This window comes from Eurosta solidaginis, chromosome 1 (assembly GCF_040869045.1).
Source record: "Eurosta solidaginis isolate ZX-2024a chromosome 1, ASM4086904v1, whole genome shotgun sequence".
NCBI lineage: Eukaryota > Metazoa > Arthropoda > Insecta > Diptera > Tephritidae > Eurosta > Eurosta solidaginis.
In genome coordinates, this window is record NC_090319.1 from 107,644,966 (window position 1) to 107,661,146 (window position 16,181).

A 16,181-nucleotide genomic window follows, 5' to 3' on the forward strand; every position below is an offset into this window, starting at 1 on the left:
GATGACGACATATTCACGTCCGAACGCTACGGTTTCTCAATGCAAATGTTGATTGATGGCTTTTTATTTGATAGTCGCGGGGCAAGCGTCAAATACCCGACACGCACACATACAAAAATTCAGTCAATCTGCTTGTAAATCGAAGGAGGCTCTAAAAAAAATCCATAAGAAATGCGTTAAAAATGATAATATAGTAGTTAAAAGTTCAAGTTAGGCTAATTTCTTATAATTTAAGCCTACTACTAAAATTCAAAAACACTATAGATATTAATACAGATTCTGAAATGTACGTAAAATACCTTTAAAGTAAGCCCAATATGATATTTTTCCTATATTTCTATCAGAAGCTATGAAGATTTTTTGGCCAAACCATACATTCATATGGCAAAATTTCTATTTTGCAAAAGAGGGGGACTCGAAATCGGACTAAGAGCTATGGTGTCTTCAGCAATTTTAAGAATCATCTGTAGATTACGTTTTTGCTATACTCCAAATAAAAAAAAAATTTTACCCGCTCTAATAAACATGTATTCTCATATGCGCATATGCCTGATTAAGATGCGCCCTTTATTGCTGTGAGATCTCTGCATATCATATTAACTGTTACCTACTATGCTTACTAGCGGCGCTTCCCAAGGCAGTCGGTTCTATGTACCGGATCGACTCGGGATTTTTCCCGACCAAGGACTGTCATTTCAGTGTAACCCCATTTAATTTGTTGCATCCCTCCCACAAATTGTCATCCTCCCAGCAGCTCCTTGCAGCGGGACTGCTCCATATTCTCTTGCTCCGGGAAGGTATCGAATCCAATCCGGGTCCGTCTCCTGACCCCGGTCCTGAGAAATGGTTTTGCTGCATCTGCCGGAAAAGAATCTTTTTAGGACGGTCATACTCTGTTCAGTGTGTCTCGTGTAAGGGATGGTTGCATCGAACAGGTTGTTCTGGACTTGATCCCAAAACCCGACGTCCACGTAACTTTTATAAATCTTTTGTGGCTCCTTGCTGTTCACGTCCAAGGGCGTCCCGTAATCTACGCCTTAGCACCCCCCCCCCCCTCACTACCTTCCAGCAGCCCAGCTGCTCCGCAAGCCACAACTAGTTCCCGCTGCTGCTCGCGCCCCGCGGCGCGACAAATCAAACAGCTGCTATTACTCATAACTACTATCTTCCTAGTAGAGTCGGTAGCAATGCTGAGAATCAGCCCCTGCCCCCGTCTTCTCCCCCTCTTTTCCAGCAATCGTGTAGGTCAGGGAAACAGACTCTTAGTCCCTAACCCCGTTTGCTCCGTTTGCCAGCACAGAACATATATGTTTGCGACATCCGCCCAATCCAGCTCCTGCCTTGGGCGGTGCCACTTTCCTAGATGTTCTGGTCTCCGCGACGGCAACCCCCCGACGGGCTTCATTGCGCCATGTTGCTAGGTCGCAAACCCCAATCTACCGTGTACCCCAATGCTTTTCCAAGGGCGCCCAGTCCCAGGGCCACAACAGCAGTTGCGCCCTGGCCTTCCTCAACCCAGGCGTAGTCACCCGCCACTTACTCCCAGAGTGGCGACGTCTCCCCCTATGCACTTCAGAATTCTGCAGTTAAACTGTAACGGATTAACTCGGAAGATCACGGAGATAGTCGATTTCATGAAGCGGCACAACATCCGCATTGCTGCGATTCAAGAGACTAAACTCCCAGCAAGATCTGCACTGCAAACCTGTTCTGGGTATAATGTCCACAGAAAAGATCGCATGAGCGGAAATGGAGGCGGCCTCGCGTTTATCATACACCACTCTGTGCAATATCATATATTTGATCCTGGCATCGACCGCAGGGACAATGTCTTAGAACGTCAAGGCCTATCTGTCCGGCCAGGCGATGCAAACCTAGAAATCATCAACATCTACATCCCTCCTGCCACCTGTTGCCCCAGTGGATACCGCCCTAATATTAGCGCCTTACTCACTGGCAAAAATCGCATTATCTTAGGCGATTTTAATGCCCATCACGATCTATGGCATTCAAACTTGCGGGCGGACAGTAGGGGTGAGATGTTGGCGGATCAAATAGAAGAAACGACGTTCTGCACAATGAACGGAGACGCCCCCACACGTATGGTAGGAAGCTGTCACAGTTCGCCGGATATCTCAATCGTGAGCGCAGAACTCGTAAACTGCGTCAACTTGCAGCCGATGGTAACATTGGCATCCGACCACCTGCCTATACTTATTTCGTTCGAGCGTACCGCCGACTTCATCGTTACAGAAAAACGCAATTTCATAAACTTTAAAAAAGGGAGGAAAGTGGGAGGAATACAAATCTTTTACAGACAACCTCTTTGCTGCCCTCCCTATCCCGACTGATGCCCGCCAAGGGGAGCGTGCTTTCCGCAAGGTCATTGAATCCGCCTCGGCACGTTTCATTCCCACCGGGAGAATTCCCGAAATTCGGCCCCACTTCCCGGCGGAGGCCGCAAATTTAGCGAGAGAACGTGACCTTATAAGACAGCTCGACCCAGGCGACCCCCAAATAAGGGACATAAACCAACGCATCAGATTGCTTGTGGAAGAACACAAGCGGGCGAAATGGGAGGAGCACCTTAGAGGTTGTAACCTCTCTGCCGGTGTGAGTAAACTTTGGTCCACCGTAAGTAAGTTTCCATCGCCTTCGGCGATAAAGTGCTGTCGGATTCGAAAAAATGCGCGAGCGCTTTCTGCCGTCAATATGTAATGCATTCTACAGTCGACAAATATAGACGGAGGGCCAACAGACAAGCACATAAGCATAAATTCAGCGCGTCACCAATTACCATCACCGCCTGAGAGGTTGAAGATGCCATTGGTCACGCTAAACCATCCAAAGCAGTGGGTCCAGACGGCATAGCCATGTCGATGCTTAAAAGCCTAGGGAAAGAGGGTTTCAAATACTTAGCGCATGTCTTCAACCTGTCTCTTTCCACCTTTGTCATACCCGAAAAATGGAAAATGGCCAAGGTGGTCCCGCTAATAAAGCCTGGGAAACCAGCTAACATAGGAGAGTCGTATCGTCCGATATCTCTCCTATCGCCAGTAGCAAAGACGATTGAAGCCATTTTGCTCCCCTACTTCCAAGCAAATTTGCAGCTAGCCTCTCATCAGCATGGCTTCAGAAAACTCCATAGCACCACCACCGCGCTAAATGCCATCAGCACCCAGATAAATTGCGGTTTAAATCAAAACCCCCACGATAGAACAGTACTCGTAGCGCTAGACCTATCAAAAGCTTTTGATACGGTCAACCATGGCACGTTACTGCAAGACCTGGAAGGGTCTACCCTTCCCCCATGTCTTAAAAGGTGGACCGCAAATTATCTGGGTGGTCGGCAGGCATCGGTGCAATTTAGAAACGAAACATCAAAACCAAGAAGAATTAAACAAGGGGTGCCACAGGGTGGTGTCTTATCCCCACTTTTGTTTAATTTATACATATCCAAGCTACCTTCACCACCAGAAGGAGTCACTATCGTTTCAAACGCCGATGACTGCACAATAATGGCCACAGGCCAAGGCCCACAGATCGATGAGCTCTGCAACAGAATAAACGGCTACCTCCCTGATCTCTCCAGTTTTTTCGCCTCGCGAAACCTGGCATTATCACCGACTAAATCTTCGCGGCCACCGTGGTGTGATGGTAGCGTGCTCCGCCTACCACACCGTAGCAACATCAAAATTGTAGAAATAAGGTTTTTCAATTAGAAGAAAATTTTTCTAAGCGGGGTCGCCCCTCGGCAGTGTTTTGCAAGCGCTCCGGGTGTATTTCTGCCATGAAAAGCTCTCAGTGAAAACTCATCTGCCTTGCAGATGCCGTTCGGAGTCGGCATAAAACATGTAGGTCCCGTCGGGCCGATTTGTAGGGAAAATCAATAGGAGCACGACGCAAATTGGAAGAGAAGCTCGGCCTTAGATCTCTTCGGAGGTTATCGCGCCTTACATTTATTTTTTATAAATCTTCCGCGACCTTATTTACAACATGGACGTCCCAAATGTCGACCATTTGAACATCCACGTCGATGGCACTACGCTACCGACTGTCCTACACCCCAAAATCTTGGGTGTGACGCTTGATCAGGATCTACATTTTGGTGAGCACGCAGCCGCAATTGTTCCGAAAATCCAGAGCCGTAATAAAATCCTCAATTCCCTTGCTGGCAGTACCTGGGGAAAAGATAAAGAGACGCTCATTACTACATACAAAGCAATTGGCCAGCCGTTTACGTGCTACGCGTCACCCATATGGTCGCCAAGCCTAAAAACTACCCACTGGAAGAAGCTACAGGCCTGCCAAAATACTGCTCTCAGAATCGCCACGGGCTGCGTTCTTATGTCCCCAGAATACCATCTACAAAATGAGGCAAGAATACTTCCCATCAGGGAGAGAAATGAGATGCTAACCAAACAGTTCCTGTTGAATACCCAGAAACCTGGGCATCCAAACAGACATCTGATTGATGAGCCAACACCGCCTAGGGGCTTAAGGAGTCATCTCCGTAAGCATTTTGAGGAAATACGGCACCTGAGAACCCAGCCGTATGAAGCAAAAAAACACAGCAGGTCCTTGGTGAACTCCACAAACAGGCGTCGGACCTTTATGTCAGGAATTGCCCGGTGAATCCAGTACTCAAAGAAAAGTACCCAAAACTTGTGGAAGTGGAACGCATACTCCCCAGGGAAACGCGTGTCACTCTTGCTCAACTTCGTTCTGGATACTGTAACAGGTTAAACTCTTACCAGAATCAACCCCGACATACAAAATGTATGCCCCGCTTGCAATGTGTCCCCACATGACACCAACCATTAATTGTAATGTGGAACCAACGCCTCTAACACCCCTTTCATTATGGTCCACCCCTGTTGAAACTGCAAGTTTCCTTGGACTCCCGTTAGAGGATATTGATGACAATTTGTGATCGGTCGCGGCTGTTGCACTGCTACAACAACAACAACATGCTTACTAGCGGCATAGTGACATATCGAAACTGCTAATATTCACCACAGTATGTTATACTTTATATGCTAGCACACAATATCATTAATTTTGAAAATAAGAATTATTAAAGACTAAAAATATATAACAGATAAATATTTTCTTAGTTAATAGATAAGCGGACAAAGGAACGCAACAACAATCACCTTTTCAAAACTGGCAGATTTGAGAACGACAAAGATCCTATGAGCTCCTTTTTGGATATGGCTTTAAACTACTGTGATCATGGACAAATGCAAAAAGAAGATGTCATAATCGAATCTATTGGTTTGATCGGGGCGGTAAATATTTATTCATGCACATGTATATATGGTACAGGTAAACCGTTACTTATTTATACAAATCGGAAGATGAGAAACCCTATATCTCAAAACAATTTGTATGGCAAATTTAAAGGTGCGGTTCGGACAATCCTTATGCTGATATTAAGGGCTACAACTTTTAAAATCCATTTTTGGCATCATGTTATAACAAGGCCTCGTTTGTTGATGAAGAGATTGACTAGGAAAGGGTCGGACCCCAAATTGAGCTGCCCTATCTCTGTTTGACAATATTTCCATATTTAAGTCATGCATATTAACTAGAAGTATGGTTTAAAACAAGTACTTGGATAATTTTCGAATAATATTGGATTAAGCAAATTATACTTATCGTGTTTAAATAAAATAATTAAAAAAAAAAAATTTTATTTAAACGGTTTTATTGGAAAACAAGTAAGGAAGGTTAACTTCGGGTGTAACCGAACATTACATACTCAGTTGAGAACTATGGTGACAACATAAGGGAAAATAACCATGTAGGAAAATGAACCGAGGGAAACCCTGGAATGTGTTTGTATGACATGTGTATCAAATGAAAGGCATTAAAGAGTATTTTATGACAGAGTGGGCCATAGTTCTATAGGTGTACGCCATTTAGGGATATCGCCATAAAGGTGGATAAGGGTTGACTCTAGAATTTGTTTGTACGATATGGGTATCAAATTAAAGGTATTAATGAGGGTTTTAAAAGGGAGTGGTGGTAGTTGTATAGGTGGTCGCCTTTTCGAGATATCGCAATAAAGGTGGACCAGGGGTGACTCTAGAATGCGTTTGTACAATATGGGTATCAAACGAAAGGTGTTTATGAGTATTTTAAAAGGGAGTAATCCTTAGTTCCATAGGTGGACGCCGTTTCGAGATATCTCCATAAAGGTGGACCAGGGGTGACCCTAGAATTTGTTTGTACAATATGGGTATCAAATTAAAGGTATTAATGAGGGTTTTAAAAGGGAGTGGTGGTAGTTGTATAGGTGGTCGCCTTTTCGAGATATCGCCATAAAGGTGGACCAGGTGTGACTCTAGAATGCGTTTGTACAATATGTGTATCAAACGAAAGGTGTTAATGAGTATCTTAAAAGGGAGTGGGCCTTAGTTCCATAGGTGGACGCCTTTTCGAGGTATCGCAATAAAGGTGGACCAGGGTGACTCTAGACTTTGTTTGTACGATATGGGTATCAAATTAAAGGTATTAATGAGGCTTTTAAAAGGGAGTGGTGGTAGTTGTATAGGTGGTCGCCTTAAAGGTGGACCAGGGATGACTCTAGAATGCGTTTGTACAATATTTTAAAAGGGAGTGGGCCTTAGTTCTATAGGTGGACGGCGTTTCGAAATATCGCCATAAAAGTGGACCAGGGGTGACTCTAGAATGTGTTTGTACGATATGGGTATCAAATTAAAGGTATTAATAAGGGTTTTAAAAGGGAGCGGTGGTAGTTGTATAGGTGGTCGCCTTTTCGAGATATTGCCATAAAGGTGGGCCAGGGGTGACTCTAGAATGCGTTTGTACAATATGGGTATCAAACGAAAGGTGTTAATGAGTATTTTAAAAAGGAGTCGGCCTTAGTTCTATAGGTGGACGCCTTTTCGATGCATCGCAATAAAGGTGGACCAGGGGTGACTCTAGACTTTGTTTGTACGATATGGGTATCAAATTAAAGGTATAAATGAGGCTTTTAAAAGGGAGTGGTGGTAGTTTTATAGGTGGTCGCCTTTTCGAGATATCGCCATAAAGGTGGACCAGGGTGACTCTAGAATGCGTTTGTACAATATTTTAAAAGGGAGTGGGCCTTAGTTCTATAGGTGGACGCCTTTTCGAGGTATCGCAATAAAGGTGGACCAGGGGTGACTCTAGACTTTGTTTGTACGATATGGGTATCAAATGAAAGGTGTTAATGAGTATTTTTAAAAGGGAGTGGGCCTTCGTTCTATAGGTGGTCGCCTTTTCGAGATATCGCCATAAAGGTGGACCAGGGGTGACTCTAAAATATGTTTGTACGATATGGGTATCAAATGAAAGGTGTTAATGAGTATTTTAAAAGGGCGTGGGGCTTAGTTCTATAGGTGGACTCCTTTTCGATATATCGCCATAAAGGTGGACCAGGGGTGACTCTAGAACCTGTTTGTACGATATTAGTATCAAATTAAAGGTATTAATGAGAGTTTTAAAAGGGAGTGGTGGTAGTTGTATATGTGAAGGCGTTTTCCAGATATCGACCAAAATGTGGACCAGGGTGACCCAGAACATCATTTGTTGGATACCGCTAATTTATTTATATATGTAATACCTGCCAAGATTTTAAGGGTTTTTTATTTCGCCCTGCAGAACTTTTTCATTTTCTTCTACTTAATATGGTAGGTGTCACAACCATTTTACAGAGTTTTTTCTAAAGTTATATTTCGTGTCAATAAACCAATCCAATTACCATGTTTCATCCCTTTTTTCGTATTTGGTATAGAATTATGGTATTTTTTTCATTTTTCGTAATTTTCGATATAGAAAAAGTAGATAAAGTGAGTTCAGTTAAGTACGTGAACTAAGTTCAGTAAAGATATATCGATTTTTGCACAAGTTATCGTGTTAACGGCCATGCGGAAGGACAGACGGACGACTGTGTATAAAAACTGGGCGTGGCTTCAACCGATTTCGCCCATTTTCACAGAAAACAGTAAGCGTCATAAAATCTATGCCCCTACCAAATTTCAAAAGGATTGGTAAATTTTTGTTCGACTTATGGCATTAAAAGTATCCTAGACAAATTTAATGAAAAAGGGCGGAGCCACGCCCATTTTGAAATTTTCTTTTATTTTTGTATTTTGTTGCACCATATCATTACTGGAGTTGAATGTTGACATAATTTACTTATATACTGTAAAGATATTAAATTTTTTGTTAAAATTTTACTTTAAAAAAATTTTTTTTTAAAAGTGGGCGTGGTCCTTCCTCGATTTTGCTAATTTTTATCAAGCGTACATATAGTAATAGGAGTAACGTTCCTGCCAAATTTTCATCATGATATCTTCAACGACTGCCAAATTTCAGCTTGCAAAAGTTTTAAATTACCTTCTTTTAAAAGTGGGCGGTGCCACGCCCACTGTCCAAAATTTTTCTAGTTTTCTATTCTGCGTCATAAGTTAAACTCACCTACCAAGTTTCATCGCTTTATCGGTCTTTGGTAACGAATTATTGCACTTTTTCCGTTTTTCGAAATTTTCGATATCGAAAAAGTGGCCGTGGTTATAGTCCGATATCGTTCATTTTAAATAGCGATCTGAGATGAGTGCTCAGGAACCTACATACCAAATTTCATCAAGATACCTCAAAATTTACTCAAGTTATCTGGTTAACGGACGGACGGACGGACATGGCTTAATCAAATTTTTTTTCGATCCTGATGATTTTGATATACAGAAGTCTGTATCTATCTCGATTCCTTTATACCTGTACAACCAACCGTTATCCAATCAAACTTAATATACTCTGTGAGCTCTGCTCAACTGAGTATAAAAATCTTACATTAAGTAATAATGATACTAAAAGCTAGAAAATAATTAGCTAGGTCCTAGGTACTAGTCATCACATTGCTCATCAATCTAGGGCGTTGATCAGTCAATTTAATAAAAGCGTTGGACGCCTCAATTTCTATTGATAGTTATAAGTAAGACCAACTGAACCTTAAACAGCTACGCCTCACATTTTTAGAAATTTCACGCGCCCAACGTTTTTATTTAATTGTCTGATCATCACCATAGATTGATGAGAAGTGTGATGACTAGTTCCTAGGACCTACCTAATTATTTTCTAGCTTTTAGTATTATTATTACTTAATGTAAGTATTGTTTTCAATAAAACCGTTTAACTAAAAAAATTTTTTTTTTAAATTATTTTATTTTCAAGTTTTTTATCTTTATTCAATTGCCTATTATTTCTCATTCTATTTAGTTCATTTAGTGATTCATTATTACAAGGACTCTTTCCTGATAATTTGTTACAATCTAGGTCCTCAATACATAATCCTTCCACAGACTTTACTCGACTCGGCGCCACGTATGCTTGTCCCTCCTCGAACTCCAAAGTGTTTTGATGTCACTTCTACCGGAGTGTATGGAGTATTTCTTCCAAATATGAGCCAAATCGAACCACGCCACCTAGCGGCGATTTTCTTTCATATGTCGCTTTCTGTTCATGTATGTAATATGTGTTCCAACTATGAGCATAATCGGACCACAAATACGATTGTTTTAATATCTCGATATCTGCGCCACCTAGCGGCAATTTGTTATGGGTCGCTTTCTATTCATGTGTGTATTATGTGTTCCAAATATGAGCCAAATCGGACCACAAATACGAAAATTTGAAATAGTTCGATACATGCGCCACCTATCGGAGTTTTTTCTTATTATTGCATTGTCATCGGGTTCTGAACTATATTCCAAGTTTCAAGCTTGTAGCTTATCTTGAAGTTACTTAAAAGGGAGCAGTGGGGCAGAAAGGACTCAGTCCATTGGCCGCGAGACAATGAAGCCGCATACACAAGACAAGTAGGCCTAAAGCTGTAGGACAGCAGCGAGGTAGCAATTACCTTGAAATCTGCAGTCAGAGGGAGGACGTTAAAAGAGGCGATGTATCAACCACGGAAGTAGGAGATAAGCCTAATGGAGATAACGCTAAAACTCCGGCTTTCTCGGAGGTGCCAAAGGAGATAACGCTACGACTCCGGCTTTCTCGGGTGATCGGAGCAATCCTTTCCGACATATGACTACTGAAAGGTAGAGATCCGTAGAAAGAAAGCTAATAAGCTTAATGCTCAAGATGATGCGGGAACAATCAAGTATGCCCTTCCAAAATTTGATTCGGGGGTGGTACATTGGTTTGAAAATGATAACGTGCGACAAGACGGCAAGCCTGCGATGGCTTGGCGAAGTGGTTCAAACCTAAGGCAAGGCACGAACGGCAGGTTTGAGGTGGTGGATAAAGCGCAGATCCCCAAGGTACCAAAGGTTAAATAATCGATACCATGCGTAAAGAAGTCGGAGGATACGCTGCGTTTTCTTCAGAGTCAGAATCCGAATATACCGACAGAGAATTTAAAGGTACTTACTGTATCTCGTCCTACGGAGCACGGCCAGTTCTATATCTCCCAAATAAGGACGCAGGCAGAGGACATATTTTACACGCAGCCTGGCGAAATGTCCTGGCGTACAGGAAAAATTTATATGTGACTCAAAAAAGGAAGTCCCAAGGATAACAATCCTAACACGCTAGAAGTGGGTGAAGTCGAAAAGGGCCTCGAAAGCCTTAAAGCAAAGAGGAAAATGGAGGACGAAAGTTTTAGAGGTGAATAAACAGCCGAATGGTGCTGCGAGTCGCACATGGGAACACCCAGCGCAGCATTTACGCCTTGGAAAAAGATGTCCGAAGATAACAATCGTAATTTGCAAGAAGGGGGAGAGGCTGAAGAGGACCTCGAAAGCTTTAAACTCAAATGGCAATAGGAGGACGTAGACGTCACGACGAGGGTGTTGGAAGAGGACGAACAGAATAATAGTGCTGTAAGTCTTGCATATGGCGTCGAGCGAAATCCTCGTAACCCTTGAGAAGAGTTCTTTTGACGTGACGCTGATGCGGGAGCTTGGCTCTCATCCGGAGGAAAGAGTGCTAGCTGCAGTCGTGGTAAGGAAATAGCTGCATTCGTATAAGCTGCCTAATTTCACTACTAAGGATCTCGCAGTTGTGGCCATCGAGCATAAGAATAAGCAGGCATTTGTCCTGGCATCCTGCTATATGACCCATACTGCGGAGGGACCACCGGTGGAATGCAAGAGGCTAGTACAGGAGGAAGAACGCAAAGAGCGGTTGGTCATAGGCACGGGTGCAAATGCGCACCACAATGCGTGGAGAGAAAGAGATACGAATAAGAGAGGCGAATCTCTATTTTGATACATCCTGCAAACAATTTGCAGATAGCCAACAGGGGAAGTAACCCTACATATGTATGTTGGTCCAACATCCAGCAATGTTCTTGATATTACATTGTGCTCTGAACGTGATATTTCAAGGAATGGTTGGATGGTTCCTGCTACACCATCCTTCGCCGACCATGCGTACAGTAGCTTCAACATCCTCATAAGAAAAATGTCTGTACAGACACCGAGTGCGTCAGCGAAACCGCCCAGTTCAGGAAAGTCCTAGCAAGCTCATCTAATAGTGAGAAGTTCCTTAAGAAGATTCTCGACATACATTTCCCATCGGCAGATGATTCGGAAGAGCCAGCAGACAGCACTTACACTTCGTTCACGGAGCGGGTAGTGTCGGGCTTGGTGATCGATACCAAGATCGAATATGCGGTGAAGGCTTTTTCTAAGTTTAACTCGGCGGACCCAGATGATATGTTCCCATCCATGCTAAAAATTTTAAGTAGAGCGGTTTTGGAATGGCTTAAAATAATATTCAATGAGTGCATAAGTGAGTGCAAATGCGGGGAAGATCGGTCATTTGTATCCCAAAGACTACAGGCCTATCAGCTTAACCTGATTGCTCAAACCTTTTGAGAGGCTGATAGATGTGCACATAACGTGGATGAAAAACTGCTCTTCGCATCACAACATGCGTACACGACAGGCTATTCAGTAGACACTGCACTACATAGAGTGCTATAAACCTAGTGAAAGCCCTGGAATATAAAGAGGGCTTTCCAAAATGTCTCTAAACGGGCGATCATGGATGGTCTTAACTACACTGAAGTACATCCAGTCATAACCAGATGAATAGGCATGTTAAATTGCAGGAATATTACTTCACAATGGGGATTGTATGAGGCCACGAAATCAGTGAACAGGGGCACGCCGCAGTGCGCGGACTTATTACCTCTGCTGCGGACGCCGGCCATCAACCTACTGCTCAGGCGATTCGATGAAGCATCCATCAAACTTACGGCTTACGCATCTGACGTTGCGATTGTCACGAGTGGAAAGTGCCTTTCAACAATAAGCTCGGGTTGACAGCCAACGCAGAGAATACGAATAGGTCTTGTTTACTATGAGGCTCAAATTGAACCAGGCCTATGCTAGAGGGAATGACCCTGCAGTAGAAACCTTGCACAAAATATCTTGGAATCATTCTGTACAGTAAGTTGTCGTGGAAGCTCAACGTTGAGGAGAGAGTGAAGAATGCCTCGACGGTACTTTATCATGTAAAACAAGGCTGGAGTGTACGTATACGAGTGGGTATAAAAAAATAACATCTGTAAAAAAACGGGACATCTGAAGTGAAAAAATGACTTAATGACTAACGTTTCATTAACAGGCGATTTAGGAACAAATATTGATATAAAGACTTTTATGTGAATACAATCTGGAATAAATTCTCCACATATTTTTTTCACAAGCACGTGCCCTTTGAAGGGCTTTTAATAAGACGACATTAATTTTTTTATATTATTTTAACGGCCACTAAGCATTCACCAATTAGGTTCAAAAAGAAAATCGCAGTTGCGAGCTCGGACCACCGTTGTAAACAGAGAAAACAATCAAAAGCAGTTTTGGTTTTCAGTTTGCAAAAATAAATTAAATTTAAAATTCAGTTGCAAAATGAGACTGTGTTTAATGCCCCACGAAATAAAGCAAAGATGGGGTAATTCAATATTTTGCTATTATTTTTAGTGACAGGTAAATAAAATAAAAATTTGAAAACATTAGCTTCGTGTTATTGAAAGTCCTTCAAAGAACACTTGCAGGTGATAATTTTAAATGGAAGGTTTATTCCTGATTGCATTCTACATAAAAGTCTCTATATCGAAATTTGTTCCCAAATCGCTTGTTTAGGAGATATTAGCCATTAAGGCCATACACAATATTTTTGGTGTGTTTTCAGCCCTTAATTCGTTTCCGCATATAATTCTTTCACTGATGATGTCCAGTTTGTTTTTACAGGTGTTATTATGTGCACCCAATGTAAAATGCCGATGGAGGTCATAAATTCAAAAATTTGCCATTGTGGGTGGCCTAACGTACACTCTAGCATTCCTTTACATGCATAAAGTGCCTACGAGGCCTTCTTCACTCTCTCCTCCACCGTGAGCTTCCACGACAACTTACTCTGCGGAATGATTCCTAAATATTTTTCGCAAGGTTTCTTCTTCAGAGTCACTCTTCCTAGCTCAGGCCTGGTCGAATTTGGGATATTTTACCTCTTAGTAAACAAGACCATATTCTTCTTCTCTGCGTCGCGTATCACACAAAAAAGAAAGCACCCCAAAAAATAACAGGGGATATGCAGGCTATCAATGCTTAGCATTATGCGCGCCCTGAAAATAACTGCTGCTGCACTGTATGCCATTCTGCACATTAAACCTGTAGACCTGGTACCAAAGAACAACAACTGCAACGAGGCTCAGTGCCTCGGGACAGCTTGAGCGCATACCATACGGACATAGTAGTATGGCGTCATTAATTACAGGACAAACAACCTACCTCATTCCTTATTTGCACTTTGAAGGGGCTCTTAGAGCCACAATAGAGGTGGATGGTTTGTGAAAGAGAGCCCAAATGGCGGAAGAGGTGCTGCATGTGTACACCGATGAGTCCAAAGTAGCGGAAGGAGTAAGGTCTGCGGTACACTGTACCGATCCGGTAATAAACAATAAGCTGCCAGATCGCTATAGCGTTTTTCGGGCGGAAGTAGTAGCCGTAACCAAAGTTGTAGAAACAATGAAAGAAAATAAACTGCAGCGGTGTAAGCTTTTATGTTGATAACCAAGCAGCAATTAAAGCAATAATCTCGCATAACACGTCATCTAAAAGTGTTTTAGAATGTAAACAATTCCTGGAAAAATCGGGACAGGGAGAACCATACATCTTAATTGGGTCCCAGGGCATTTGGGAAAATATGGAAATGAAAAAGCGGATGAACTGGGTAAAAAGGATGCATCTCTCGAAGCTTGATCCGTAGACGTGCCAATTAGATTGGGCGAGATTAAGAGAAGGCGAGAGGTGCACATGATCAACCAACCGGGAAAGGCGTAGGCCCAAGCGGGGGGACTGTAGATTCATGACGGGTATTCTGATTGGACACTGACTTTTGGCGTCACTTGCCTTCAAATTAGGCTTGGTCAGTGATAGCAGATGTAGGAAGTGCGGGTTGGAGGAGGAAACGATCGACCACGTTTTGTACTCTTGCCCTGCTCCAACCAGGAAAAACTCCAGCTATTAGGGGTGATGCAGCTGTCAGATCTAGAAGCAGCAAGTGGCATCGGTCCTAGAAAGCTTCCAGTATTTGCCAAGCGGACGGAAGTTATTTTATGACATCGGTTCTGGTTTTTGATAAAGTTATTCAGTTTGGTCGTTAAACAAACTTCTGGTAACACTATGGACCTATTCGCTATGTAAGGTCCTCATGGGCCGGCCAGTTCAACCTAACCTAACCTTGCGATGGTCGTCCCATATTAGCCTATTCTCGTACATCATATGAGCCTGAATAAGAGTGCGATTTGACACTTAAAATACTCATAAAAAGCTCTTATTTAGCTTCCACTGGGTCCTTTCCGGCGTCGTTTATGGCTCTAATGAACTATTTGTATATGACACTTACTTGGCCTCTTTATTGGATGTTTTTGAATGAATATAAGTGTTTTCCCTTTAAATAAAGACACAAATCTCATGGAATATACTTATATTTTTTATTAATACAAATTCGCTCCGTGTACAACCGGGTCGATACGCAGTTCGCTCAATACTGACTTCACTCGCTTGAACAATAAGAAAATTAATGGTGCAATGCCAAAAAGTAGTAGTAAATGATAAATTTCGGCGTTAACTGGAAATATTTATAAAAACATATTTAGAAGGAAACCCAATTAACAGCAATGCAAAAATAATGCTGTAAACACAATGCCCTGCCGCCGCGAAATAAACTCAACGAGCTTCGCCTGGTCAAAAATAGAATCCCCCTAAATATATGAAAGTGAACACAACGAAAGCGAAAGCGATATTCACGCTACCATGTACTTCGTATTGGAGTACTAATATGTCAAAAATGGTTCACATGATACACCCATTTTTCTAGGGTCGCTGAAATGATGGTACCAAACCATCTAATCTAAAAATAGGAAGTACTGCTCACTCAAAAACACAAGTACAGCTCACTCACAATCACATCACTTCCAAACCAAAACGCAATAATTACAATCAATCTCCCTTAACTTCAAAACTAATCGTCCGATAAATTTGATTTTTCGGCTGTATGCGTGTTCTCTTATAACTGCTATAATATCGTTAGTTTCATTAGAAAATGTGGCTCCATTTAAGACTGCACAGTTTTTCTCATCTGCGGATTTTTTTCATATCTAGGAACTTGTATCAGTCACTTATTGCGTTTTGGTTTGGAGCTCCTAAAATGTATTTTTTTTAATTAAAGGGTTATAATATTAATGTTCGACCACCGGATTAGATTCCTGAGGACCCAAAACGTCCTTCGATAAAGTTCTTAACATTTTGGGCGTATTTTAGCAGCCAATTGCCCAGAATTAAAAAAGTCATAAAATTTCGCCTGATATTGTGTGCACGTAATTTGAGAAATGTCAGCGCGCGGCGCGGCGAAGGTCGTCGTCGCTCGGCATTGTGTTTACAGCTTAATGTACAAATGTAATTGATTTTTATAGAACATAATTTGTAAAAACTGGCTCGAGGTCAGGTGTATTAAAAAACGCAAAGTTTTTTGTTTTTGTTTTTTTCCGATATATTTCAACCTCCTTCGGAGATCGTCTTCAGGGGATATATGTTGAAGTCATAATTAAATAAAAAAAAATAAAAAATAAATATATATAATTTCCTTCCGATCTGTTTGAATAATATTTA

At 42.1% G+C, this 16,181-nt stretch overlaps 1 protein-coding gene across 2 annotated transcripts in view; it reads left to right on the plus strand.

Annotated features, from left to right (window-relative positions):
- Positions 1-16,181, plus strand: part of LOC137236678 (probable cytochrome P450 313a4) — a 202,487-nt gene that overhangs the window by 142,365 nt on the left and 43,941 nt on the right. For both annotated transcript variants that reach the window (XM_067759573.1, XM_067759574.1), the window contains exon 7: positions 5,118-5,291. In XM_067759573.1, the coding sequence (XP_067615674.1) occupies positions 5,118-5,291 (174 nt within the window). The remainder of the gene's footprint in view (positions 1-5,117; positions 5,292-16,181) is intronic.